Source organism: Lampetra planeri, chromosome 2 (assembly GCF_965212315.1).
Source record: "Lampetra planeri chromosome 2, kcLamPlan1.2.h2, whole genome shotgun sequence".
Classification (NCBI taxonomy): Eukaryota; Metazoa; Chordata; class Hyperoartia; order Petromyzontiformes; family Petromyzontidae; genus Lampetra; species Lampetra planeri.
The window spans coordinates 13,284,087-13,306,659 of NC_136108.1; the positions used below are offsets into that span (position 1 = coordinate 13,284,087).

The 22,573-nt window shown below is 46.0% G+C and overlaps 1 protein-coding gene across 1 annotated transcript in view; it reads left to right on the plus strand.

The window, feature by feature from the left end:
• LOC144733511 (contactin-associated protein-like 2) overlaps window positions 1-22,573 on the plus strand; it is a 126,652-nt gene that overhangs the window by 19,575 nt on the left and 84,504 nt on the right. The window contains exon 4 of the mRNA XM_078615446.1: window positions 13,277-13,424. Within this exon, the coding sequence (XP_078471572.1) occupies window positions 13,277-13,424 (148 nt within the window). The remainder of the gene's footprint in view (window positions 1-13,276; window positions 13,425-22,573) is intronic.

Genomic DNA, 22,573 nt, shown 5'->3' on the forward strand with positions numbered 1-22,573 from the left:
ATTGGGGACACTGCTGTGGTGTAGCGGTCAACACACTGAACTTGAAATTCAGAGGTCACTGGCTCTATCTCCCGGCGAGACATTTGAAACAATGGTGCAAATTTATTACATTCCATCTTAATTTAGGAGCTTTCGTGACTGCAGGAATTATTCTTTGGTTCTTTTCGGTTAAGTTACGTCTAAAAATAAAATAATAACGTCGTAATATGTTATTTTAATGTATTATTTTATTTTTAGACGTGACTTAACCGAAAAGAACCAAAGAATGTTTACATTCCACCCCCACCCCCTCCACCGATCTCTACTTTAAACTGCCGCACATGACCTGTATGTATGTGGAACTTCTTTCGCGCCGTACGTGGCCAACCGTGCAAATCGGAGGTGTGTAGCCACATGTGACGTGCCCACCTCTCTCAAGAACAGATGGTGAGCCTAGAAGAGTAGGCCAAAATGTCTCCCAGAAGAGGCTCTCTGGAGCTCCTTCGAGTTGGAGGCCCTTCCCCCAGCAGCAGAGCGAGCAGTTGCAGGGCCGCGCCTTTCACCTTACATCCAATCGCGGAGTCAGTGAGTCAGTGCCCACGTCGCCGAAAACACATCAGCCGCTCAAATGAAATCGGATTTTTAATTAAATCTTCGCCCTCTTTTTAGGATGGTAAATAAATGACATTTTGTAGGAAATTTTCCATGTGTTTTGTATTATACGTGTTTTAGTTTTAGCTGGGCCACTGTTCTCAGCACATCCTCCCCCCAGCGCCCCACCCGCCCCCAATACTTAGTTGAGAAATTACTATGAATGTAAATTAGAACGCCCAGTGATCATGTAAATATTTCTATTGGTGTTGACTATGGTATGAGATAATATTTCCTTAAATGAAAGAGAACTTGGAAGAGAGAGAGAGAGAGAGTTGGTTTTCATTAATTGAGTGACGTTTTGACGAAAGGGCTGCTGGACCGTGTTTTGGGAATGTCACCTAACGAGAGGTCCTGCCACACTCTGAGCGTGGGGGTCGTAAAGTCATGATGACCTTTGGAAGGGAAAGCTGTGAGAAAGAGACTGAAAAGCTCTTCGCCCCAACTCTTTAATTAAAACAGAGAATACGTTATGATGTTCGAAACCATGTACAGGCTTATTCACTTTTTCAATTAGATATTTTTGGGAGGAAAGTATTTCGGAATTCATGTAGAGGCTTAAGTTATATTTTCCTTTGTTTCTTATGTAGTCGATTTATATTTTCATAAAAGCCATTGTCTTATGCAATAAAGTGAGATAAATTGCGCACAGCTTACTTTCCGCGGGGTTTTTTCAACGCTGCTAAAAATATATATATAGCACAAAACACATGAAACGCATCCTTCTCGAGACTAATAACATTCCCAAACATAATTTGCACCAGTCTGGAATTAAACTGCCACACAGGAAGATTGGCTGATGGGTCGGTCGAAGTAATTTACCCATCCCAGCTCTCCCTGGGCGACATCGTGTGCAATTTTACCCGCGCGTTTTCTCAACAACCAGCGCTGTTTGCGGTGCTGCAGGCTGAGCGTGCCCTTGATTTTAAAGCCAACCTCCACCCCCCCCCCCACCTCGTTCAAATCCATCAACCGACTTCCCTTCGACGAAGTACCGCGTTTCTGTAACAGAGCTCCATACGTTGTGATCGTACTCATTACGCTATTACAACAATAATTAAACCAGCCTGTTTATTTGCAGATTTTTAATCATCCTCTTGCAAATGCATCGTAAGTAATGGTTACCAATGAAGGCAATCGCGACCGCTACAGAGCAGCCTTTGTTAAGCAAACAGGGCGACGGACGTGCCTATCGCTCACAGAATGCTCATTGCATTTTTTGACATCTGCACCACTGAGCATATCGTCATCATTGTCATCAGTGGTGATCATTCCACTGCTGGGCGAAAGCCTCCCCAAGCCGTCTCCATCTTTCACGATCCAACGATGTAACAATCCACCTCGCACCTGCACACGTGCTGGAGCCATCACTCCATGACATCCCTTCGATGTCACTCCTTCATGACATTGCCCATCGGCCGTCATCCATCCATTTTTGCAACATGCTCTGCCCCAAGGCCCCCTTTATTCTCTTTTTATCTCCGTGTGTTCTCTTAAGCCACTTGTTCTTCTCTCTGTCCCTCAATGTAATAATCCCAAACCTACATCGCTGTATGCATGTTTGCACAATGTTCAGCCTTTTGTGCCATTATGCATTCAGCACAGCTACTGTTTTATCAGGCTGTTTTCAATAAAATGCTTCATGGGCTCATTTCTGCACATGTGTAAACATCCCAGGGGGAGAAACACTATGTGATGAGTGTCTATCTCGTTGGTGGCCTTGCACTTTGATGTGTTTTATTCTTGCTGCTTAATACTGAAATAAATGGCCTCAGGGCTGGCTTTGTCACCCTCGCCAAAGCAGTCTGGCCAGCTCTGGATCATGTAGAATTTGAGATAAATTCCCCATCCCCCAAAGATTGTGGCAGTGGAGGTCAGCGGAGAAGGAATGCTTACAACCAAGATGAAAGAGTGTAATTACTGCGGGCACTTTCCAATGAGGAAAATGCATCATCCCACTCTGTTGTGGTCTGCCTGCAGTCTGTGTCCCTCTGCAAAAGGTGGGGGGGGGGGGAGTGGGGGGTTGGTGTGTGAGCACAAGGATGGGCCTTGCAGGCAATCGTACGGCCGTGTTTTTGAGCACTCGGGAAGTTTCTGATGGAATGAAACTCACTGGCACATGAAGGACGACGTAACGGTTCCTGCGTGCTCTTCAACAGCACTCTATTTGCTTCGGAGATCCTCGTGCGATCCCTACCTGTTCTTTTGTGTGGTTGGCTGCCCTGCCTTGCCCTGCACGTGTCCTTGTGATTCCTCTTAGCTCAGAGGTGATGGAATGCAGTGCGTTGCCATGAGCAGGCCCTTCGGAGCAAAACCTGCAGGATAAACGGTCTCAGCGCGTACCAGTTTTTCAGCAAGAAAGAACATCGTTTTACATTCATTAGCAGAATTCCCTACCCTATATCACCCGCTATTGATTACTTAAGCAGAGTGCCAGGTCACTTAGAGCAATGATAATTTAACAAAGGCAGTTCTTGTTCTTCTGTAAAGCAATATATAAGAGGCAAACAGTACGTTTTTATTAATATTCGTGTTATAACCACGATATCTTTTTCTTTCAAAATATTTAAAACACCATTGAGTAAAACTAATTATAATTTGTCCAACAATTTTCAGTATAAAAAAAATGATCTTTTTGATGATCTTCCGCCGGTAAGGTGTCACTTTGGGTGAGTTTGTTAATAAACTTGAGTTAAGCATGATCATCGTCGGCCAGTTTGCCTCTTGCAAGGCTTCTAAATGACTCCATTATATTAGAATTAATGGGATTGTGGATGGAAAAAACCGACGATACCTCCTCCCCGTATGACCTCAACACATCATGGCAGGATGCTGATAGCTAATGAGATGTTTTATGCATGTGGTTTTGAGTGCTGATGTTGGATTACATCTGGCTGGGCTGGAAAGGACATGACCCTTGAGGATTCAATTTTATCACCGCCATGATAGGGGTGATTAAAGCGCTGAGCTTATTTTCAACTTCTAAAAATGGATCGCTGCGAATCTACTGCCTTCCTTCAAACTACATATTTAGTATATATTTTTTCCCCTGTCACTTTCAACGCTCGCATCTTGGAAAACATTACTTTAATCAGCGTATGCACATAACGGTACCTGTTGAAAGCAATATCAAAAGAACATCATCAACACCCACAAAATTTCAAAAACACATTTGCAGATGCGAGCGAGAGAACTGTTTTGGCGTCTTTGATGGGTTTTTATGTTTCAATTTGGGGCATGAATTGGTAATGCGGATGAGGCTGCGCGCGGCTCTGTGCCACGCAAACTGCTGGTTCACCGTCGCCGCCGCTGTGAACTCCGAATGGAGGTGTGCGTCACGCACGTCTCCGAGCCTCCGTCTTGCTGCGGCGACGGCGGCGGTGGTGGTGGTGGCGGCGGCGGTGGCGGTGGTGGTGGTGGTAACGGTGGCGGTGGTGGTGGTGGTGGTGGTAACGGTGGCGGCGGTGGTGGCGGTGGTGGTGGTGGTAACGGTGGCGGTGGCGGTGGTGGTGGTGGTAACGGTGGCGGTGGTGGTGGTGGTGGTAACGGTGGCGGCGGTGGTGGTGGTGGTGGCGGTGGCGGTGGTGGTGGCGGTGGTGGTGGTGGTGGTAACGGTGGCGGCGGTGGTGGCGGCGGTGGTGGTGGTGGTGGTGGCGGTGGCGGTGGTGGCGGCGGTGGCGGCGGTGGCGGTGGTGGTGGCGGCGGTGGCGGTGGTGGCGGTGGTGGCGGCGGTGGCGGCGGTGGCGGTGGTGGTGGTGGCGGTGACGGTGGCGGCGGTGGCGGTGGTGGTAACGGTGGCGGCGGTGGTGGCGGCGGTGGCGGCGGTGGCGGTGACGGCAAATGGCCCGTGACAAGGATTTGCATTCGACGTGATGTGAGAGCACGCGAATGCCCTGCGGAGAGAGCGCAGAGGGTCACCGGGAGGGTGAAATGACGTGTTCTCTGGGGCACTTTCTTACTGCGTGTCTTTTGATCATGTTGCCTTCATTTTTCGATTTAAAGCTTTCGTGACTGCAGGGATTCATCTTCTTGGTTCTTTCGGTAAAGTCACGTAGAAGGGAAATTATAAAATGATAAAAATAATACATAATAAAATAATAATTCTTAAGTGAGAATTATTTTATTATGTTTTATTTTTATTATTTTATTATTTCCCTTCTACGTGACTTTACCGAAAGAACCAAGAACATGTTGGCTTCGTTGGTGCTAAGTGTCGCTAACGCAGTAATCGGTAAGAACTTTTATTTCACATGTCCCTGTTGCTTTAGAGAGAACATCAGGGCCTTGTGCTGCGGTTGTGCAGCCATCAGTGTGATGGCGTGTCTGATCACGTGCCGATCAATCTTGCTGGCAACAGACAGCGAAAACCACGGCGCTCATCATTTTACATTACCTCTCGTGCGAATGGACTGGCAAGCCCGTGTGCCCGCGCATGATCGGCCACTTGTCAACTCCGCACAACCCCTGTGGGGGCCAAAGAGCCCCATGGAGGGGCAATGGTGATGGCAAGTCAGGGTCTGACCTGCGTCATCAGGGAGTCAGGAAAGGCGCAGCCCATTTGTCTCCGTTGGGTTGCTGAGCGCGATGACAGCAAAGCTGCCTTTGGTGCACGTGGTGGAGCGTTTTGCATATTTCCACAACCCCCCCCCCTCCCCCCAGACAAACACCTCCCTAGCTTTTTGTAGCTGTCGAATCTCCATCAGAGATTTTGCTAGACCACCGCTTGAATTCGAATGCAGTATAGGCTTTGATTTTCTAAATGAAAACAAATGCAGAGAGAAGAGATAATCTGTTCATTTGGGGCTAAGCGCAGCGCTCTTGATTTCTCTCCAAAATTGGCGACGTTGCGATGCTAATCGGGAATCTTGTCAGAGAGAAAGCGCCGCGTGTGTCTCAATAAATGTGATGGGGGCAGGGGGCACTGTAAATTGCCTCTTTGGTTCTTTGTTGTTTCTGTCGGGCTCGTGCACGTGTAACCCTAATGGATTTGTCTCTTTAAATTGGCCGTTCACAATCGGAATCTGTACGGAGAAAGGATGACAGATTTATATGAATTTTGTATTTTAATGCACTTGGGTTTCTGAAATTTTTGGCGTGTTTGGCACAATTAACAGCTGGGGTTTTAAAAAAAAAGCAAAAATTATAACCCAGTGACAGCAGACATGGTTTTCTAACATAGCTGCGATCTTGCCAATTTAAATGCATGTTGTCTCCCATTTATAAAGCATGTAAAGTCTTCAAGTAAAGTAACTTGGCAATTGTTTTCTTGGGCGCATTATTAAAGTGCGTAATAAGGCATTATTTGGGACGATGTTGGGGTATGTTTTTGGCAATGCCATAATAATGTCAGCGAAATAATGGATGTCCTCATCATGTTAGAGGCTTTCTGTGCGTTTGACGATAAGGGTGTCCAATTAGAGTGACACCCTAGCTCCGAAACTAAATTAAAACTTTGAAACTACCATAGTAAAACATGAAAATCAACAGAGGTAATGTTGAAACTAATTCAGAGTGAAGTTAGTGTCACCATACTTAATTGGATATTAAGCGTGACCCAGCTCTGTTAACATCCTAAAGCTAGATATGGAAATTCAACATTGCTATGGCAGAGCTTGGGAAATTGTTGGTGGCGACTGACCACGTGCTGAGGCATGGTCTGCTGCTGAGGCAGACCATGCTTTCCCACCTGATGATGGACGCTTATGTTCCGCCCGAAACGTCGTGATTTATTTTATTTGATACCTACGTGACTTTACCGAAAGAACCAAAGAGTATAGATAATACATTGTTTAAATGCATGCCTATACAGGCCACCATACTTCAGTAGGGATTACCGTTGATACGGCTATTTTAATTCACACAATGGACAGGAAGGACAGGATCAATGGGCTCGCATAATGTGCATGCATAATGTACGTTGACTCAAGAGCGCAGAAGCGTGGTCACCACATCTACGCCTCTATATAAGGAACGAAACAGGTGGACTTCTCCACAAATCTGGCTGTCGCCTAATGTAGCTAGTTGTAATTACCAGCGAAACGTCGTGATCAGATTGTAAATGTTGTGGCTTGGCTCTCCAACACACCGGTGTGGTGCCGTACTAGTGACGAATTGGCCACGTTTTGTTTACGTGACAAACTTACTAGTTGGCTGTGTCGGGTGGTGGCGGGTTTTAACGACACATTTATATATTTACGCGATCTTACCCAAAAACACCTCTATTATACATTGATATTTAATTAATTAATTGCTGCACCTAAGGCGTGTTGCATTCTATGCTGAACTCTGTAACACAGCCTTTGTGGATGTCCTTCCTTGAGGGTCAAGAACATGGCTTCTCTCATTGACGACAGGGCTGTGTGAAGGGTACCTTACAAACGTGAGTTTATTTTCAGCATGCGCACACGAACGCACGCACGCACGCACGTACATGTGCACACACGCGCATGGACGCACACGTACGGACACGTTCCCACAGGGACAGCGGCTCCTTTGTTGTGCTGCCAAGGCTAGGGCATGGAGTCACTGTTGTCAAGCACAAGCATTAATTAACCAGTGCCTCCCTCACGCAAGCTCACCGTGATGAGAGCGATAGTCAACACACTTGTCCAGAGCTGTGGTGCTTTTGGGTGCCTGCCGGGGCAGAGAAGGGTGGACTGGAGAGTGAGTTTGGTGAATCTAACAAAAGCAAATATTTTTTTTTCTATTTTTATGTGAAGAAACAGATATGGGAAGAAGACATTTATCTGCTTATTTAATTCTCACTTATTTTAAACACATTTACGGTCATGATTATTTAGTGTTATATATTATTTCTTCTAATTAGGACCCATATCTAACGGAGATGGTCCTTGCCCATAAACATCTGGCAGTTGACGAGCATTAGTTTAAGCGAGCCTATCTGCACTGATGAGACACTATACATCAAAACCAGACCACAGTGAGAATACGTTTTTACCCTTTTATTACTTGATGCAGCTATCGTGCTGTGACGGTTCCACCTGAAGACGGAAGCTTGTGTTGCCTCCGAAACGTCGTGATTTTTAAATTTTATTTTTATTTTACTTTTATTAATTTGAATTTTTTACCTACGTGACATTACCGAAAAAACCCAAGAATAAAAAAAACAAAACAGGTGTTAAGTTGTTAAAACACCAAACTGAAACCTTTTTACAAGGAATCATGTCTGCATTAACCACAATACTTGTGGTCAAAATGCAAACAAAAAACATACTAGGATAATATATGCATTGTCTGTGAAACTGATTGGTCCACACCAGAGACACCTTTCTTTTGAGCCTCGTTTCAAACGGTGTTAGACCAGAGGACGCCAAGAGGCGTACAGCACAAAGACAAGCACTAGCAGAGTAATGCGAGCTTGGGGTGAATATCTACATCATGGTACCACCTTTGACAATATAGTCTGCTTGAATTCAACAAATTCTGCTGAAAACACGCAATAGCAGCAAGCCGTGTGGACGTCGTGCTGTATAAAAAATATACTGTTATTTTTTTTTGTCCTGGAGAGACAGACATGGGACCGGCAGCATATTCTATGATTATTTATCGCGTTACTTATATTCTCCGCAATGACACGAACGCCGCTTTCATCCTCTCAATTTAGTTCCTTATCGGGTGCAAGCTCGTGTCAGCCTTAACTCACCTCCGCGCATGGTGAGCCGAGTGAGGAGGATGGGTTGCATGCCCCCGGTAATGGTCGACAAATGATGTGCCCCCCATTGGACATGGTGGTCAATTAAGTGGCGATGTCAAATTCGCTCGCGCATTCGGGGAGCTCCATTTGAAACAGCACAACCGCAACGACGCACCCATCATTCCGGCTGCACCTGCACGCATCGTAAGACATTGACACTTGGCCTCGGATGCCTCCTCACGGACGGACGTCACCGTGCCAGGACACTCACGCACAACCTCTTTCATCTCTTGGCATCTGAAACTCCACATCCCCTTCGCCACTCGTTACGAAATTTTCTATTTTTTTTCGCAATCGGTAACTTACTCGTTGACGCTGAGTTCATTTTTTAATGGGCACCGTATGGTGAAGTCGCGCCGCACTCTGTACCTTAGCTAAGCAAGCACGCGCCCCGGTATTGCGCCGATGTGTTCAAACACAATAGCGGTACGTGCATACAATCACGAGGCTCAACAATTGTTTGTTCATTTGTAGAGATTCTCAGTCGAGACGGCCCATATTGAGTTGGCTGTCACGCTCCGTGTGTAATAGGCCACCCGTTTTTTATGGCTTCACTTACTCCATCTATAAATCTTGTCCCTGGTTTGCCTTTCCGCCCTTGTACGCTGCCATCTGTAAATCCACACGGTACCCTGGCACGTACTCTCTCGCATGCTCTCGATCTCCAAATTGATTGAATCGGTGCGTCGTGATTTGTTGAATCCCCGCATTGTGCCATCACAAATGCAAGTGGGTAGGTGAGAGTGTGTACAGCGTAGATTTCGCTCGTTTCTACAGCGGCATTGCGGGGGAAGCGCATCTTGCCCGCTATTTATAGGCCCGCGTCTGCCTCCCTTCCCACTCTTCCATTCCTCCCCCACCGAATCAAGCGGCGTCTATAGCCAGAGTCCCTCCTTGCGTTAATGGAGTTGCCTTGGGGGGGTGGGGTGGGGTGGGGGCAATGCGAATTCTGATGGCTTCTCATGCACCTCGCAGAAATTGTCCTTATTTATTGTCGCTCTGCAACCCTCCATCCATCTCCATTTTGTAATCTCTATATTGTTGTTCGCTCTACTTGTAGCTTGCGATTAACGCCCGTGGTCATAACTGTGTGCATCGCCTGTGCAGGGCTGGTAACAGATTTCTTTGTAAATGGTGTGTTTCTAACGGGAACATTTCAAGCGTGCCCATTAAAGGCTCAGAACTGGGATACACTGAATTTGTGTTATGAATAATAATTCTGTTTAGATTGTATCTACATGATTTGGTAGTCTCGGTGAGTCGTTACATTACAACGTGTTTCTTTTCGAGTGATTCGTTACCTTTTACTTCATCTCTCTGTTCTAAATAACTATCACTTTTTAGAACAATATCTTTCTCCTGCATAAGTGTGTGTACACCGTCGATATTCCTCGTTTACAACAACACAACGTTCAGTGATCACTGGGCTAAAGTATGATTTCGAAACACTGAATAAAAAAAGATTATTTTTGGATTATAAAAAAAAAGTTTATTCGTTGAGCTCGTTTAGCTCGTTAATTATTAACCTTGTGAGAGGATGACATCCAATTTAATGGCAGATGCAAGCCAAGTTTACGTGAAACATATCTCCTCTTCCCCGTGTTAATTGGGATTAAAATGCATGACTTTTCATTTTAAAATTAAACACCCAAGTGGGCTGTTCCGAGGCAGAGTGAAAATGTAAACAATTAACATTCAATGTATTTTTCGATTTTAAGCTTTCGTGACTGCAGGGATTCATCTTCTTAGTTCTTTCGGTAAAGTCACGTAAACTGGAAATAATAAAATAAAAATAAAATAAGAACGTTTTATTTTTATTATTTTATTATTTCCATTCTACGTGACTTTACCGAAAGAACCAAGAAGATTCAATGTATTTCCTTGCTTTTATTTCTGCAGAGGAGTTTTGCTGCACTGCCATTTAGAAACATGCATTTAGATCATTTAGATAATTTTTCTGCTATACATTTCCACATGATAAGCCACTTTTTTGAACTATCATTTATGGCCAGGTCGCTTCTGAAAAATAAGTTAATATCTCAGTGTGCTTCACCTGGTAAGATAAATAATAGTTTAGCTTCATCTTATTTTAATGTCATTTATTTACATTTCCTATACTTCGCACCCGTGTCGTGGTTTTGTATTGTTTGTTGTTGCAACCTTCTGACCTGCCCCTACTGGACTTCTCTGAAAAAGAGCTTTATAGCTAATCGGATTCCTCCAGTTCAAATACATATTCTGATTAAAGAATGCATCACAAATCCATCTAACTCACGAATGTGTGGGATGTTTGGTTGCGTAAAGCCCAGGGGAGTAGCTGATTAGCAAACCTATAGCCTCCCAGGGGTGTGCGCACAGATGTTTGACAAACGACTCGATTCCATAAGCATGTCAATTCCCGACGCCCTAGCCCGGGAAATGCTGCCCAGTTTCATCCACGGGTTAACGAGTCACAGTACGCAGCTGCTCACGTTATATGTAGATGCTCAGGACCTTCGCCTCTGTTTATCCCTTTCACTGACAGCATATGGCTACACTATGGGATCATTTGTAGGAGATAGATAAGCTTGTACATGGCGCCCTAAACAAGCTATTCATCACCGAAATTAATACACATGCACCGGATAAGTGAGTTATGTACCCCCCACCCCCACACCGAGCCCCCTTTACAATAAAAAAAGTAGCGTATTACGATGCCTCGGGATCACACATGCAAGAAGGTAGAATATATCGTGTGGTCGCGTCCGTTTTGTCATTCTGGCTTCATCTGATTGCTCTCTGCTGCCTCTGGGCATTTCCCTAAGTGCAATAAATCCGGAGGAATATTTAACCCTTCCAGTGTCAATTTCTGTAGCACCGAGATCAAATTATTTAATGCTGCGGCTGTGATAATCCAGTGACACAACCAGTTGTTTTGTGGTAAATGCACTTCAGATGCATGAAGTGCAATAGTAATGGTAGGAACCTCCTGGTTACACCAGCCCACAGGGGATCATTGTGTCCGTCCGTCCATCATGCATCCAAAAATGGGAGGGGTGGGGCTGGGTGGAGAGGGGAGGGTGGGGAGGGGCTGGGTGGGGAGGGTGGGGAGGGGCTGGGTGGGGAGGGTGGGGCTGGGTGGGGGGTGGGAGGGGTGGGGCTGGGTGGAGAGGGGAGGGTGGGGAGGGGCTGGGTGGGGAGGGTGGAGAGGGGCTGGGTGGGGAGGGTGGGGCTTGGTGGGGAGGGGCTGGTCACCCCGTGGTGCCCTTATAAAACTCAACGTTTAACCTACTCACGCCGGCTTGTGCCCGCCCTCACAGTCGGCCATATTTGCGGAACACACCACGCCGCCGTTGACCCTGGCCATTGACCGAGCAACCCAACGTTCCTACCAGCTCCCTCCGCAGGAATGTGTTTTAAAGTACCCCCCTCCCTGTAATGTTCTGACAGGCATCTGATGTTCACGGATGCCTGCCTGCAGCTTTAACATAAATACACTTCGCAGTAGATTCCTACAAAACTCTTCTTGTCAATTGTACGGCAACTCGCTCTTTCAAATTTACCTTTCAAGGGAGGTCTCTTTCTAGTGAGTGGTGAAGTCCGTGTGAGCGCTGCTGGATTGACGGAGTGGTGGAGAATACGGGCTCGGAATTGTCAGATTGAGAGGGTAGAGTGTGCGATTGAAGGGAAGGCGTGGGCCTTGCCACTGAGAATTGTCTTGTAGCAAAGTCAATCGCTGCCTACCTCATTGTGCCCATGTGACTTTTTGGCAAGACGGAATCGAAACGTCGTATGCTAGTATTTAATTTAATTTATTATTTTATCTTTACACGTGACTTTACCGAAAGAACCAAAGAATAATTCCTGCAGTCACGAAAGCTCCAAATTAAGTTTAAGACGGAAAGTGTTTGATGACTGCTCTGTTTATGTAAATGTTTCAAAATACGAGAAGCTGTCACGTGGCTGTCCGGTGAGGGTTGATGGGGAGCCACAGGACAACGTGACCTCCGTGTCCATGCCCACGATGCGCTGCAGGCGCCGGTTTACAGCGATGGGGAGTAAGTCTGACGGCGTGAGACTCCCCACAACTCTTACACGAGAGCGTGTGTGTGATGGCCCGATCGGTAACCCACCCTGATTGGATCCGATTCCCCCACGGTATTGCACAACTTGGGTCACAGATCTACAGATGTACGCTGTCCTGTAAACAGTGAAAGAATTAATCCAGTACATTTGCAAATACGTAAATGAAAGGGAAATTCTGTAATTATACAGGCAATCCAGAAATAGCTATGCAACTAAAATGATAGTGACAAATGATTGGAAAAAAAAAACAGCAATTTATTTCAAAGCCTATGCATGTCTCCCGACAATCTCAATTCGTATGTTAAAAAGCGTAACACTCTTCTCTGTACGATATAAAATTCACCATAAGCGTTCGATAGTTGATAAGAGACTATGAGTGTCATTAGATTTCAGTGAGGTATCTCGACATGGATCACCCCGTATGTGTTTTTTTTTTAATGTTCAGAGGCTAGAATTTCAGTTTGAGCAAAAATAATTGATTTTGCCATCATCTCTACAATGGGAAATGTCATACGGGAGGTCACGAAAATAAAAATAGATTCCCGTGGGATATTTCTACATCCAGTGTGAAACAGTAATTTCAGCAACGCGTGTATGATCAACAATAACAGTCGAAATCATAATAATGATGATGAACTCCACTCAAGTCGTGTACTCACAAGTGATTATCTCTAACAAGGAAAACACACCGCCAGCATTTGAAACCAATTTTTGCCCCGGCGCGCGCCGGTCCATTTCGCGTCATACCCACCCTGTGCGTGGAGTGACAGCCATTCTGTGCCACGCCTGTATCTTGCCGTGCCATTCTGCGTCGTGCTATGGCACCGTGCTGTGTTTACCTTGCTGCGCCACGCTCTGTGTCTGCAGGCATTCGGAGGCAATGAGAACTCGGACGGCCGGGTCCGGCACGAGTTGCCGCGGCCGCTGGTCACCCGGTTCCTGCGATTTGCGCCGCTCGATCCGGGGACCCCGGCGCGCATCGGGCTACGCGTGGCCGTCTATGGCTGCCCATACAGTGAGTGCCTTTCACCGCAATTAATAAATGGGTGCTGTCAATACGTATGCACCCACATACTGCGAGTGGCTGTCCCCATTGTGTTCACTACGATAATCTATCATTGGTCCCGCAGTCCTCCGCCGTTATAATTAATAAGGTCGTTAAAGTTCGTCGTGACAGCTGTGGCACCGGTGGTGATGGTAGCAATAAGCCCTGTGTGCTATAAGCATTGCTATAATTACTTATTAATGCAATAGCGATCCTTTGCAATCCGACACGGCTAAAGTGTGTGGTCACAGGCACTCGTGGATATTAATTTTGCAGTAACGACGTCAAACAGCCACAGAATACACAGACCATTTTATTCTACCAAATTGGAGCAAGGCTTGAATGTTGTTCTCGTTGTTGTACCGCATTCATTCATTATAATCTCCCGCTCCTGGTTTGTGTAAGTATACGGTATTTACCCGTACATAAAAAAAACACTTATTGCCGCTGCTCCAACATCAACCAAGGTGTTTATTTTTATAATTGCTGTTGATTAAAAGTGAATCCCAGCAGGACCTAACCATGACATAATAGCTCGAAGTGTTTTATGAGGTTGCAAATAAGCCCAGAGCAAGGAGACGGGCGAATTAATTCTCTTGCAGCAAATCACCACAATGGCACTGTTTTGGGCAGCACACAAAGTACAAAAGGAGGCATGCAAAGGTATGTCTCATCTTGGGACATCTGCCAAATGTTACAAATGAACATCCCCTGGGTTTGGAATTTTCACGTGGGACCTTGCAGTCATTCTGGAAATTCCAAAAATGCGTGAATCCTGCGTTGAAGATGCTGCGCTATTAATTACTCTTTTTCGGTAAAGTCACGCATAAAGATAAAATAATAAATTAAATAATAGCATACGACGTTTTGATTGCAACACAAGCAATCATCATCAGGTATAAATGAAATAGCAATAAAAAAAATCTAACCAGAAAACTATAGACAGACATATAAGCAGACAGATATCACAGAGATACATAGAGAGAGAACACACATAGGCACACAGAGAGAGAACGTCTCTGTGACGAGGCCTTAAATAGAGAGAGGGGGCGGAGAGAGGGAGGGGTTAGAGAAAATTAGCATGTCAATGAGTATGACGACGCGTGGTAAGGTGCGCAAGCTTGAAAATTAGGAGAACGAGAGAGAGACACACTAAATTAAATAACCTGCGCTATGTGCATCTACGCGACTGTGATTGTGGGGAATGGTGGCACAGTGGTTGGCGCACTTGTGCTGGAATCCTCGTGACCTGAGTTTGATGTCCAGCCACGGATAACAAAATGATATATGAACTGGTTCTGGGGATCCCCCAAGGTTGACTCAGCCTTAAATGAGTGAACATCACCACTTGAGGGACAAATGTGCATAGTGCCGGCCGCCTATACCCCCTTGCAGTGATCTTACCAACTGCACAGCGGCATGCTAATGGGATTTTCCCCAAAAGATCATACAGTTGAACGGTGCATCTTTTTATTTGCGTGTGCATATGCACGTGCGTTTTTTTGTCCCTGCGTTATATATACCGCTGCTGCTCTCCAATGTTTGAAAAAAATATTTCGGCTGAGAAGTGATCATTCCATTCTAGGTTTTTTGTAACCACTTGAATTGCTTAGATTTGCACAGATTCCCATGCATTGCAGGGACAACACTCGACAGATCCCAACGCGTGGCATGTTGGAGCGCTGCAATCCGTGTGAGCGCGAATATGTTGTTCTTTTGCTACGCTGCCGTGCACGGCCTCTTAGAAGCTCACCATTGAGTGCCGCTCTTGTGTAAATGGTTTGTGCGACATTGCGTTGCCTTCCCTAGAAATGAAAGGCTTAGAGTTGAAACACTGTGTGTGTTTTTCTAATATTGCAGCTTGGATGATCTTAAAAAATGGGACCTTTTTTGTCAGTATCAAAGTATGAAAAAGAAAATAATATGTTTTGCCCTTTCTGGCAAAAGGTTTCTCTTGCAAAATGTTTCCATTTGGTATTTGAACATCTTAACACCTGTTGTATTGCCAGAAAGGGTAAAACCTATTCTCATTTTTTCATACATGGCTGATCTTAGTTTTAAGTGTCACTCAGTGCTGTAGAAATCACGTATATATATACTTTTTGAGATGTGATGTGCAGGTTATTACACCGATTGAGACGTACAATCGCTGAGTGCCTCAAGTAATGTTACATCTTGTGCACCGAATGGAAAGTGGTCCTGCAGGAATCCTCCTCTAGAAATGGAAATCTGGCTGCGCTCAGGAGGACGGAAAATTGTGTTACTCGCTCCATTTATTTCCTGGCTGCCCACGTGGCCGATTCGTGTGACAGCTCTGGTCCCAACACTGGCAGGTCATCCAGCGAGGTAGTGCGATGACGATGTAAGACGAGACTCGCTACGCCACAAAGCATCATTCACGGGCACACGGGGACTGTGACTTTTGTGCGCACGCTGTCTTGACTTCGGAGGTGCTAATTAACGCTGCAGGTATTATCATGGCTCGTGATGGATTTGACTGAGACTATCATCCATTAGATTACTGTAATTGCTAGAATAGGTGATGATTATATTCATACATTCGTATAGAATGCGAGTGCAGTTCACGTGTGTGTGTGTGTGTATTATCTGCTCATTTCTTCTCCATGCGCTTGTAACAGACGTTGCTGCTATGATGGTAAAGACAAATCTCAAGGCCGTGTAGTTTATACGAAAATTAATACATCTTGAGAGTGCAATATGTTTCACATTTGTTGGCTGTTGCGGTAAAATTAAGTTCGACTTAGCTTATTGCATTTGCAGCTCAAGTTCTACTTTATGTGTGGAGCAATGGATAGATATACATACATGCGGTTCAACCCAGTGGCACGCGTGCACGCGCGCACACACACGTTACCCGACTGGTGGCATGGTAAGCTCGGTGTGGATTATGTTTTGAAGCAGGCGGCACATAAATCAAGTCGCAATGCTTTTATCCACCAGCGCATTGTTAAGAATGTTACTTTCCGCAGATGCCCATGTCTCATTCTCTGTCGAGACGTCCACACCTTGATAAGTGATGCTGTTGTCGCGAGAAGCTCGCCAAAGGCGTGACAGCCGTAGAAGAGTGGTGTCCTCACCGTCACATTAATAACCGCGCGAGATACCCGGTCGCCTTATCGTGCCTGCCCCGGCGCTGCACGTGCATCGATGCGATCGAGTGTGCGTCCTGCGAGAACACCTGAGCAGCGTCAGTTTGAGAATCACAACCGGAGTCGAGGAGGTATCTGCTGCGCGGTTATTACAGCTTTCCTTCTAGGCAATCAATAGCTCACCTGGATCCTCGTGTTTGTGTGTGCGTGTGTTGTTTGGGGCGCCACGGTGGCGAGACGTTATGTTCCTCGCCTGGTATGCAGGAGGTCATTGGTTTGATCGCGGCCCTGATGCCTGCTGTATATTCGGAGTTTGCATGTCTCTCTCCACTTTGTTGGGCTATGATTTGTGGCCAGGTCACTTCTCGCAAGGAGCTACGTAGCTCAGTGGCATTTACCTTGTAAAATAAAAAATAGTTGAATAGTTTATACTTTGCGTGAAATGGTGTCGAGAAGGTACATGTTTTTTGGTTAATACTTTTTTGGGGTATTTGTATTCTTGACTTTGTTCATTGTATGCCGTGGCTACGCATGTGGAAAGCTTGCGACTTCGTGCGTGATAAAAATGACACCCGATTAATTGAGGATGATGCACTCCATTACGTCTGTTAATCTATTACAGAGCCCTTACGATTCTATTAGATTTGTCTAGGTGCCTATTTTTAGTGTGATTTAAGTCCAATAAAATTTATAATGTAATCATACTTTATTATCCGCAACATTTTCGCTGAGTGTGTCGATTTCTTTTGTTACAAGGCGGGTCCTTCGTAGAATAATTGGGCAGCTCTGTGAGTTTGTTGCACCTGGAAGCAAACCGAATGAAACCCAAAATGACTCGCGATTGAGAGCCTAAATCACAGTCCGTACAGATAGATGAGCAACCCACTTGCCACGCTGCCTCCTACGTTGCCCTCGGTTTGGTGTTCCGAACGGATTGTGTGGTCCGGAACGGGACGATCGACCTTTTTTCCACCGCACCGATCTCCTGTTTGATCGAATGTCTCACGGAAGTCTATATCGGTTTTAAACGCAACACAACCCTCGTGGGTAAAGGTTGAGCTCTTCGCACTTAGCGAAGGTGCTTTTTGTTTATTGCATGATGTATGTTTGTGCCGCGGCCCGGAATTGTTGTGCCTGCGTGGATTGCACTCAATCAGTGTAATGAATCTTGCCGTGCAGGGGGGCAGACGAGAGCAGGCTGTGTAAATAGCCCTGCCTGTGTTTTTTTATTAAAAAAAAAACAGAGAACGATTTCAATGGGGCCTTTAAGAGCCAGACAGCTCTTTTAATACAACCAAGCTTTTTCTTATATATATATATATATTTTTTTTAGGGGTAACCTAATTCACTTCGTGAACAGTTTTTGTTCAAAGATTAATGCTGGTTTTTGCCGTGAGTGTAAATGTGCATGTGCATGGGGTCTCAGGCACTGGGGTGAGTGATTTACAGAGATGAGGGCTGCTGACCCTGTAGGTCAAACAGAAAATTCCGTTTTCACCGAAAGCAGTTAACCCAGAAGCCTCATAAAGTATGAACCTATTTTCATAGCTCTGAATCAGCCACTCAGGAGAGCCTCCGAGCTGCTGACAATAGTTTTATTTATTCCAGAAAAACCACCCAGCTGCCCGTGTATTTCTTACCGCAATATCGTAGATTTGATTTGTGTGTGCGGGAGCTCAGAAAATATCAAGGATCATTAGTAGGTTAATGTTGTATGATGGGAAATGAATTTAGCTCACTGCATTTATGCAAAATTAAGCTTTTCATATTAACTAGGACTAATTTGAGAATGTGACATATATCATCTCTATACCTGAAAACACATTCATTTCAAAAGGAGCAACAGCATATGTTTATGCATATTTGCGTGTATGTGTGTGTGTGCATGCGAGTGCATGCCGTCTTGCGCATGTGTCGGCGTGCGTGATTGCGTGCATGTGTGGATGCCTGCGTGTGTGCATTCTTTGTATGTGTGTGTGTGTGCGTGTGCATACGTACCCTCCGTGTGTATGTGTGTGCGTGTGTGATATTATATTGAGGTGATGATGGCATTTAATGAAAGCACTCGCTCTTGCAGGAAACAGAGCAGATTTATGCGGCTCCTCTGGAATGGTGACAAACACTATAGAGCCACCCTTGCTAAAGAATGATGCTTCGGTTTTGGCTAGAAAAATGTGGACATCATTAGGAGACTGATGCCCTATATATAGGCTTGTGACTCATTTGATGGCTGGCATAAATAACTGTTCATAACTCTAGTGCCAATGCTTTGGAGGGTATTCAGAACACAGCGCCCTATGCGCGCACATGCGAGAGTGAAGGATAACTGAGATCACCTCTGGTTATCGTGCTGTAAGGGGTGTCATTAATTTGTTTTATAATGAAAGGTCATCAGAGAGAGGTGCATGGCTTGTCATTTACCCCGCCTGCCCTTTGGCGTTTGCAGAGGTGGCAGATGGAATAATATGTATGGCTCGAGGTGACACGGGGCCATGCACTGCTCATCCTATAACTCATCGCCTGCGTGTGACCTTTCCGCTTGAGGCGAGGGTACTGCCACATTGATGGAAGCCAAAAGTTCATCTATAAAACGCTGCCATGCCGCACCTTTGGCCAGCGCCAATGTTTCTGGCGGGACAATTTAGCGCATCGGGAGACGTGGGCTGTACACGGAGAGTTATAGGTTACCCTCTTTGCTGTAACCGCAAAATTCCAAACCTGGTGGCCATAAATTCAAGGCATCAGCAGCCTCGGGTGAGAATTTTTTTTTGTAAAGTGCCCTCTACGCTGATGAATGGTAAGGCTCCAAAGTCAAAATTCCCATGCAAAGAGCACTTAGGAAGAATTTTATTCAAACGCAATTCAGATGCAGTGTGATTTAGCAGCAATCGTTATTTATTTACCTTATCCGCACATGTGTAAAGTCAACAATTAAGCCACGTGTGAATTATGGAATAGTTTATTCGTAACATGTTTTTTTTTATTAACGGCGTCGCTTTGACAGCACTCGCTGACACACACCTGGTATGGGGAGGGTGGGGGGTGAGAGGCATGGGAAGAGAGTTTGGTCAGTAATCAAAGGGCGAAGTGATATCAACACATGCCCACGGTGGGTGCTCTTCTTTTTAAGCCAAGTGAAGATGCAACAAAGTGAGCAGATTAGAGGCTGCTTCTCAGAAACTCCCCGATGGGCAGTGGCATCTGCTCCTTCTGTTCTCCTGTCGATGAAAACCTGCTCGCTGTGCGTGAATTATAAGGCGTCGAGGCGCCAGGGAGTGATCGCTAAAGTGTGCGGAGGCTGCACGATACTAACTCGGTCGCATTCATCGTTTAGTTTTGTACATTCCTTCCTGTGCAGTCGTGTGCATGTCCTCCGCATGCGGCTTCTTGGTTCCAAAAATAATGGCAAATTATCAAAAGAGTGGATTCGTTGAACCCGAATGAATGGGGGAAGGCTGTAGAACAAAGATATCGATTTATTGATCCAGTCGACTTGGGGGAATTACAATAAGAAAATAAAAATTTCAACAAATCCCGTTCATTGTACCTCTTAGTCTCGCAATGTAAAACCTGTAAGTGGATGGACACGTTACTTTGTATATGAGTCACAGTGTGCTACAGCAGTTGCTCAGCATTAGGGCTGAGCTTTCTCGCTCTGAGAACGGCTTCTTCTTCTTCGTTTGCAGTAAATGCTTAAAAAAAACTGCGTATGTCCAGTATCTTAACTCCTTTTTGGGCATAAAATTCGTGGCTTTAGTTAATGGCCAAAAGTACCCATAAAGAGGAATACGGTTTCTGTGTTTCCGCTCTGCACCTCCTCCACGGACCATTGTAAATTTAGCAAATCGCACGTAACTGTTTTATGCATTCAAGTACATCAGTGTTCACATTAACCAATTCCCTAGCTGTGGCCTGGCAGGAAGACGTAATTGTTATTTTTAAACCCATCAAATGTAATTCAGCATCCGTCTCACCATCTCCATGAGAATGATTCAAATCCAGGGGTGTGTGCATTTCACTTCCCTTCTCTGCCCCTACCTCCAACGCAGACTGAACATGGCTTCTTGCCTTCCTCCCCGCGAGCCCCTCCCACATTTCTCATTCCTTCCCTTCATGTTCCTCCCTTCTTTCCTCTGTTTACTTGCTACCCCACCGCTTCTTGTGGTGGTGCGGCGTGACGGATGGGTCCCTCGCGGCTGGAAGTTATCACTAATTTTGTCCATTCCTCACCGCATGGCACCGTGCGCGCTCTCGCGAGCGTCGTTATCGTCCCATCGCCACCGCCATCGCGCACTCGGCACGCGACGCTTTGCAGTTCTGCACAGGCTGTCGCCGTTTCTTCCCGACATCCGCTCTTCACAAGTTTATTCTGTTTCAGCAAGAACTAAAACGGTCACACAGCGTGCACTCCTGCCGCGCCGTTCGAGGCTACCTCCAAGTTATTTTCTTCCCTGACTTGTTGAAAGTGCTCTACATCGACGTGGCATTCGTGCTGGAGCGCCATAAATGAAAGTTAAGGCAGATGGTACCGAACACAAATACGGTAATGATGCTTGGAGAATTCACGTGAGTGGCAGAGATCATTTTTTAGCGAGGCCTCAGTCTCTCCCCCGAGCGGTGAGCACCACTCGTGAGGTCTCCTGTGTGGGGCATTCGCAGGGCAAGGCTGTGTGCTATGGGTTACCAATGGCAGTTGCTACTGCTGGAGAGAAACAGGTTTTAAACGTCTGTTGCCTAAAGCCAAAACAAGTCGGTGTCTCCTTGCTCAAAAGGGGCATCAAGCAACTGTTCATTGCTCTTGGGTGTAAGGATACACAGATCGAGCGATTAACATTGATCCTCAAGCTCACAATAATGTGTCAAATCATGTGCGTGACAAACGGTGGCTTGTTCTGATTCCCACGCGTTGCATGCAATGGATTCACCTGACCCCTCGAGCCGCTGGAGGCCTTTACATTAATCACAACTGAAGAAGAAAACCCCCACTCATCTTGAATCAAATCGCAATCCTGAATCTATTGAATCACGAGGACTGCGAATGGCTGTGTGCCGATTCATCGCGGTTGGTGGCCCCGAGGCAAGTCGGTGGACAATCCACACTCCTCTGGCAGCGACGTGAAATCTCTTCCACAGTTGTGACCAACTGTTGAATTTCTCGACGAAACACCCCGCCACCCCCGAAGGCAGCAGAAAATGAATCGTATTCCAGCTCGCTAATTTCAATTTTGACAGTTTTCAGGGGGGGGGGGGGGTGGGGGGGGGGAGACGCGCAGGGCTTGACCTCCACAGTTTAAAGGAGGCAGGCGTCATCGGTGCGTCAGACGAGGAGCGTGAAGGGCGCACGGCGGTGTGAATGTGGCCCTCACGCCTGTCCCGTGAGGACAAAGGGCCGTTAGCTCTGAATAGCAATGATTTCTGCAACAACAAAAAATTGTTGCCTGCTTTCATTTAATCAAGGTACAGGAACTGCTATTCTATAGCCCCCCCCCCCTCCCCACTGCTACATTTCACTTAATAAGCAAACTGTGAAATGTCTTAACCCGTGACTTCCTGTGGGACTGGATAGCTTCGAGGAGGACGGATGGGAGTTGTGTGGGAGATGTCGCGAAAGTTTGCACCATAGGCCACTGATGTCTCTCGCTGCTGTCAAGCAGCGCGCCGTCCCTGCGCGTTAATGCACACCCGAAAGCGACACCAGATAATTACCAGCGACACATTGTTCACTGTGAACGGCTGTGCTGGTGATGAGTTGGTAAATCAGTGAACGATGGACGGTAACTTGGTGCCCGGTGTCGTTGCTGGCAGCGGCTGTGTTCGGATTCTACGGCTGGGTGAAGGTGTGGAGTGGGGGGGTGCAGCGGTTATAACAAAGATTGTGGTAAAAGTGGTAAGGGTACAAAAACAGTTACTGCAGGTGAAGCGAGTAATGTCCGCCAGACACACTGTGTTTGAATTCAAGGGATGAAATTCGAGGTATGGGAATGGAGAAGACATGCTCTTAGTTCTTTC